This window comes from Pseudorasbora parva, chromosome 15 (genome assembly GCF_024679245.1).
Source record: "Pseudorasbora parva isolate DD20220531a chromosome 15, ASM2467924v1, whole genome shotgun sequence".
NCBI classification, from domain to species: Eukaryota; Metazoa; Chordata; class Actinopteri; order Cypriniformes; family Gobionidae; genus Pseudorasbora; species Pseudorasbora parva.
Window position 1 is genome coordinate 13,967,650 of NC_090186.1, and position 7,500 is coordinate 13,975,149.

General features: G+C 41.6%; 1 protein-coding gene across 1 annotated transcript; it reads right to left on the reverse strand.

The window, feature by feature from the left end:
* Positions 1-2,804: 2,804 nt before the first annotated feature.
* On the reverse strand, positions 2,805-6,596 carry LOC137041837 (uncharacterized). Its single transcript, XM_067418509.1, has 10 exons — positions 5,885-6,596; positions 5,646-5,790; positions 5,097-5,404; positions 4,740-4,947; positions 4,510-4,626; positions 4,261-4,397; positions 3,975-4,172; positions 3,634-3,872; positions 3,315-3,527; positions 2,805-3,211 (listed from the first exon to the last, which is right to left on the reverse strand). Exons 1-10 carry the CDS (start codon positions 6,271-6,273, stop codon positions 2,805-2,807), a joined length of 2,361 nt encoding a protein of 786 aa, XP_067274610.1. The 5' UTR covers positions 6,274-6,596.
* Between the last annotated feature and the right edge of the window lie 904 nt (positions 6,597-7,500).

Consider the following 7,500-nt stretch of genomic DNA (forward strand, 5'->3'; position numbering starts at 1 on the left):
CCCATAAACATTAATATGGGCCAAAGTAAAAGCTAATGAAACATACAATGATATCCCTGAATCCAAGCTTTCACAGCAAGTTTTCTGGTGAGACCAGGTAAAAATACTGCCCAGGTGATGCGCTCTTACCCTGGTCTCACCCAAAAAAAACCAGGCCCATTTGCCTCATAGGTTTATGTGATCCCTGTTTTCTCAGGCTGCGAACAACGCAACACTTTGACCTTGGGCTTATGTTAAACTGTATAACATGACCTTTCCGCTGATATAAGACACACTCTAATTGCACTTTGTTTTAAGGAGCAATAAATAAATTTGTACAGGCAACTGGACCGAATTACCTGCATACCAAAAAACTTAGATAGATAGATAGATAGATAGATAGATAGATAGATAGATAGATAGATAGATAGATAGATAGATAGATAGATAGATAGATAGATAATATTGTGATATATTATAATTTAAAATAATAGGTATTCAATTTATTATACTTTAAATGACCATTTATTTCTGTGATGCAAAACTGAATTTTAAAATGTTTTAAAAATAGGAATCTATTGGGCCCAAAAACAAAATTGAGAAGTCAAACTATCAATGAGTTATTTGAAACTTTTGTTTCAAGCATATCATGTCAATTATTACTGATAATAGAAATAATGAAATCAGACAATTGTTTAAGGAAAATTGTATTTTATTAACAAAATTATTAAAAAGGTTACATTGCAACAAAACCAAGAAAAAGAGAACTATATACAATAACGAAACAAGAAAAGTAAAAATAACAAATAAATAAAGTTACAAATAATAATAAAAAATTGCAGTGTGAACGTCTTTTTTGTGCCCGTTTCTACGTTTTGGTAGTGAAGCATCCACGTCTGATCTGCTTTACCGTTTTAGTGTTGTTCTGAAACCTTGAAACTCAGATTAAAAATAATTAATGACAGAATACAAGCAGACAAGCTTTACAATAATGTTCTACACAATAGCTAGCGTGAGTAATCCGTATACATGTACGTGTTCATGTCTAAATAGTAAAGTCATAACATCGATATGACTTTATTCTAAAGTGCTTTGTGTGTTATTCTAAAGTGTTTTGTATGAGGCTGTACTTTGGACTAAAGCTTGCTGTTGTTTTATGTATAGCTCACTGAATGTGCAACTTTGTGTTGGTTGGGATGTAAACTGTATATTATTGCATTAACCATTTTGTATACATGTTTTACCTTTAGAATTCTCTTGCTGGGAATCAGAGAAAGTGTGGTAGAAGATGCAGGCCAATTTTGGAGCTGATATGCAGTACACTGACTGTTGGAAGAAGAGAAGGAGGTCATAAGCGTGTTGTAAAATATTTGAGAATATTGTTGTTGCTTTTATTCAAACATTAAGAACTCAAAACATTCATTGTGGAGGTGTGTGTGTGATCTTACCTGTTTGCGTGTGTCTTTCAAGCATTTCTGTCTTCCTCTGATCCAGCATTTCAACAGTTCAAATCTCCTGCGAAATAGTGCCATTTGTAAACATCAGTTAAAGTAAATATATACCTTTTAATAAATAGAAATCAATAAAATTGAAAATATAAATCTGATAAAACACATCACACAAAACAGAACAATTTTGTTGTAGCTGAACAAGAAGTATGCAAAACAGAAATCTTTCAGCAATCAGACGTCCAGCTCCACTTCCCTCCCACAAATCTCCTGCAAAACAGTCCCATTTGTCAACATCAATTAAAGTAAATAAATACATTTTAATAAATAGAAATCAATAAAACTGAAACTATAAATCTGATAAAACACATCACACAAAACATCTCCAATCCAATCATTCTTCAAGAATATGTGCTTACCTAAACATCCCGAACAATAATGTTGTCGTTGAACAAAAGGTATGAAAATTTTTTTTTTAAGAAATCAGACGTCCAGCTCCACTTCCCTCCCACAAATCCCCTGCAAAAAAAGTCCCATTTGTCAACATCTCAATTACAATAAAGAGATACATTCACAAATTGTCTCAAAACCACTCGTTCTTCTAAAATATGTGCTTACCTAAATAACCCAAACAGTAATGTTGTCGTTGAACAAGTAGCATGCAAAACAAAAATCTTTCAGCAATCAGACGTCCAGCTCCACTTCCCTCCCACAAATCTCCTGCAAAACAGTCCCATTTGTCAACATCAATTAAAGTAAATAAATACATTTTAATAAATAGAAATCAATAAAACTGAAACTATAAATCTGATAAAACACATCACACAAAACATCTCCAATCCAATCATTCTTCAAGAATATGTGCTTACCTAAACATCCCGAACAATAATGTTGTCGTTGAACAAAAGGTATGAAATTTTTTTTTTTAAGAAATCAGACGTCCAGCTCCACTTCCCTCCCACAAATCCCCTGCAAAAAAAGTCCCATTTGTCAACATCTCAATTACAATAAAGAGATACATTCACAAATTGTCTCAAAACCACTCGTTCTTCTAAAATATGTGCTTACCTAAATAACCCAAACAGTAATGTTGTCGTTGAACAAGTAGCATGCAAAACAAAAATCTTTCAGCAATCAGAAGTCCAGCTCCACTTCCCGCCCACAAATCCCCTGCAAAAAAAAGTCCCATTTGTCAACATCAATTACAATAAACAAATACATTTTAATAAGTAGAAATCAATAAAATTGAAGCTATAAATCTAATAAAACATCACACAAATCGTCTCAAATCCACCCATTCTTCGAGAATATGTGCTTACCCAAAGAATAATGTTGTCGTTGAACAAGAGGTATGTAAAAACAAGAATCTTGCAGCAATCAGACGTCCAGCCACTCCAGGTCCACTTCCTTCCCACGAAAGGACCTCTTCCTGATGCTGTGGTCGAAGCGGACCATCTCATCTTTTGCAATGTCCTTGATGGCCTGAAAGAGCAGGACGTGTCTGTCTCCTCCCTCAAGCTCCAACATGCAGTGGAGTGGCTGTACGTTATAGTTTTTCTTGGAGTGCGTAATCAGTCTCCCCTTGGTTTCCAGAGACGGGTGGCACTCGCAGGGGAAGGTCTCCGCATCGATGCAGACTTCCTCGCTTCCATGTTTTATGAAAAACAGGTTGCCCAGCTCGTCCTGACTCTCTGCCATCTCCCTGCCCTCAGCACCTGTGATCACCTTTCCATGGTAATCACACAGGATGGAGCCCTTCCCGAAGGCCTTGGTTGCAACAACCCCTGTTGTCAAAAAGAGGAGTCATTAAATGTGCTGTCCACAATGCAATTATAATCTTTTTTATTTCGATGGATTTTACTGTGCTCATAAGACATTGGTACATACCTTTCTGCTCACCAAAGTCCTTCACAGCCAGACCCGACCATTTCTGCTTGGTCACCCCTTTGATGATGGTCGGGTCACTCTGCGCCTGTGCTCTGGTGAGAGGCCTCCACTTTGCGAGGACGTCCTCTGGGCGTGGATAGTTGGCCGTCCACCCCTCTGCCTCTATGACTTTAGCCACCTTTGCTGCAGTCGGGGCAAGTCTTGAGCATTTTGCTGTTAAAGAGAGAACATTTAAATTAAATTTCAGGTTCACACACGAGTTCTAAATGTTTCTGTTGGAGCAAAACTAATCGTTGGCTAAGAAAGTGTCTGCACTTACACAAAACATGTTGCTCCCGCTTGTTGTACTGCAGAGCCCTCCACTTGTCATAAAACACTCGGTCGGCAGGGAACCCAGCGTTTACTCTCTGTGTTTTGTTGGGTGGCTGGCCAGTGATTCCTACAGGGAAGGCCTGTAGGAAAGCCTCAAAGTCCGGTGCTGGGCTGGCAACCTCTTCTTCCACTCGCCGTCTCTTCTTGGTGCTGGGGCCCTCTTCGCCAGAGTCGTCAGAAGAGGAGCTGCAATGTTAAAAAAAAAAAGTTTCAAGGTTACACACTGACAAACTGATGGATGAGCGTTGAGAGACATTACTATTATAACTGTTACAGATAATTGCATACCGTGTCAGCGAGCTGAGCAGGTTGGAAGTGGCCACAACAGTGTCCAGGGTCTTCATCCGGTAGTGCTGGTTTGCCACTGCCGTCGAATGGGCCATGTAGTGGGCCACAGACGCCTTCTGCTCCTCCGTGAAGTTTGCAGCCACATCTGTCTCCACGGTCCTACGTATCTGCTGGCTTTTGATGTTCGGCAATTTGTAGCTGCAATGGGGCATAAATATGAGTTGAAACTCCCAAACCTGAATTATATAGTTTTCTTTGAGGCTTATGGACTGCTGTTAATACTTACTGTTGGTGCAGACGAGAGAGGTCGTTGGTTGCACTTCTGATCTTGGTGCCCGACGACGACACAAACAACCTGTCAGAATGGTCAACATCTGGCCGGATGGAGTCCGGGCGGATCCATGTATAGTATGCGTCCAGCATCTGCAGAGGCAAAAAGATAAATAATTACATCTGATAATATCTGTTGGTTCATTGCTGGTGTATACACTGTATTTCACGGTAGGGCAATTTAGCCTGTACAAAGTGTACTTACTGCTGCCTCCTCCATTGTGAGGGCAAACACAGCGATCTGCATCGTCGCAGTCTTGTGCTCACTCACTGCAACGCAGACCTTTCCACCAGATATCTTTCTGCTCTCCCACTCTGTTGTCTATAAAAATAAAATAAACTGTTAATAACTGACATAAACATCCTCTTTGCAGACTACCTAATACAATCTGTTTAGGCTGATGCCCTCATGAAAACTGAGGTCTTAACACTTACTGTTATTCCCTCCACCGCTCCGGGTCTCTGGAAGTGACCGAGGATCAGGATTGCTTCACAGTAATACCGGAACGTGGTCTTTTCCTCCGAAGCAACGTGGTCCCCTTCCAACAGCCTCCCATAGACAGACAGCATATCTTTCTTGGCCTTCCGGAGGACAGCCTGGCACTCCTGAAGGCTCTTCTCACCCTCCTGGAACCGGTCATACCTAGAATGACATACACGACCACAATGCGGCAGAGAATTACACACATGGCTGTATCACATAAACCCAGATGTACAGCCAAGCACATAAGTACTATCAACATGGAGGGAGTCATCAAAGAAAAACAAAAGGAAAGCAGATTAGCAACTGACCTCGTTTTACAGACGACCTTGCTGTTGGACTTGGCCACTGGCTTTCTGATGGAAGCGAGGAGGTCGAGGTAGGCTTGGCACTTCCTGTAGAAGTCCGGATCTGCTGCAGCCAAGTTCAGGTGGGTCTTCAAATACTGAACAAACCGGATCATGTTTTTTATATAATTCAGTATGGTGGCCGGGCCCATGTCAGCGCGCCGGAGTTGGGTGAGGTAGTCTTTTGTTTCAGTGGACTTTAGCAGGAAGTCCAAGCTGACTTCATCCCCACTTGGTTGGATGTACCTCAGCATCCTGGAGACGTTGTCTACCTGTGATGAAAGGAAAATAGAGAAGTGTGAGATGATGCAGTGAGAAGAAAAGCCACACACCGGCCAGCCACACACATACACCCCTAATAAAGCTCTGTTGTTTCTGAGTTCCCTTCCTTTATGGAACGTAAGAGCTGCTCTACACGTGCTGTGCTGTGTTACTATATATTAAAACATTTCCCGGTTACAGAGAGCAACACGGAGCAGACTTTAAAAAAAATTCAAATGGGATGCATCTTACCTCCTGCTGGCAGTTTGGGACCTGCAGGGTGTTGATCAAGTAGCCCTTGAAGTCAGACAACAGGGCCTCTTCTGCTGGGAACTTTTCATAGAGCCCCATTTGCGTCATCTTGACCCTGACGCTGGCAGTGAACTGCGCTTGATCTCTGAAAAAAATACAGACAAAAGAAAATGAGCTCAAAGCAACCTTACAGTTTGTTCACAGTTTCTGGACTGATGTGTGTGAGGTTTAGAACTTACTTTTGCCATGTTCGGTCACTTGGATCGGTGGTGCTGCCCTCGGAGCTGCTATCCTCCACCACCGAGGCGCCAACAGCCACTTCAGAGCTGACACCGGCTGCTCCAGAGCTGACACTGGGTGCTCCAGAAGGTTCACTGGGTGTCGGAACGGCAGCCGTGGTGGTGGTGGACGTCTCGTCGTTCTCCAGGTCTGCTTGGTTTGGAGCATTAGCAACAAAAAAGTTTCTCTGGTGAAGCTCTTCCAGAAGAGCCAGCCTGGATGGTCTGTGGGGGTAACGTTTCACCATTTCGTTGTAGTCCCAGTTCCTGGCTTGCCGTGTCCACAGCTTGGCAGACTCCTTGGCCCTCTTCACCTCCTCGAGCCGTTCTTCGGGTGTATTTCCTTTCATGCAGACTCTGCTCAGATGCGTCGTCAGGATCTCCTGTGGTTTTTGACACAGCAAGCAGTGAACAATGCGACGGTCGGTTTTCTGGCTGTGAGACAAAGCAGACACACCAACGATTAGAAACGTCAAAAGGAATGGAGACAGAGCAATTCTTAAAACAGAGGCAGAAAGAGATACTAAAAGAGATACTCTCCTTCTCAAACATTTGTTTTATCATGTTTTTACCCATATTTTTTCAACTGTCATATAGCAATAACAGGCAATAACAAGCATATAATTCAGTATATTCAGTATGGATACCTGCTGTCTTTGGCCCCACTTTACATTAAGTGGCCCTAATACCTGTGTACTTACATAGTAACTACATGTGTACATCGTGTACAATTAAAGTTTCAACATGCTGTTGTGTTCTGTCATATGTCCAGACAAAATTCATATTAGATTCGTAGAGTAAAATCAAATGTTTCCAGTTTATCATGTCAGGCATATTAAATGATCTGAACTTACCACTTGGGGGCCATTGTTCACAGATGGAAAAAGCTGGTTTCAACAGGCAGAAATTGCAGGAGGAATCCTCAGTGTAGTCTTGACCAGAAAGCCCAGGAGGAATCAACTGTGTAGTCTTCACCAGGAAGTGCAAGAGGAATCAGCAGTGTAGTCTTCACCAGAAAGCTTAGCAGGAAACAGGAGTGTAGTCTTCACCAGAAAGCTTAGCAGGAATCAGGAGTGTAGTCTTCACCAATAAGCTCAGCAGGAATCAACAGTGTTGTCTTCACGCTGTTCTTGAAGAAGTGAGTAACTGGAGCCTCTAGTCCACCTATTTATTGACCACTTGAAGTCCCACCCCTTTTTTTGCAGGAGGTGACACATTATTTTAAACCAAGACCTGAATAGGTCCAATTATAGACTGCAAAGGGCCCATTTTAAAACACTTAGTGGGGAATCTACACTCATTATGCACACATTTCAAACCAAAAATGGGCCATCAATGTTGTGGTCACTGGGCCATCATGGGTGTGAACTATGGAACCATGCTGGCCCTTAGGGCCACAACCATTAATGGCCCATTACTTGCAAACCAAGATGGCCCAATTGTGGACATGCTTATCTTTGCAGGGCCTGGACTGGTGTTCAATTCACACACAATTGGGTCATTCCTAATGGAAAAACAAAAAAAAACAAACATGGTTTTATTTTATTTAATTAAAAATAAATTAATTAATGGATGGA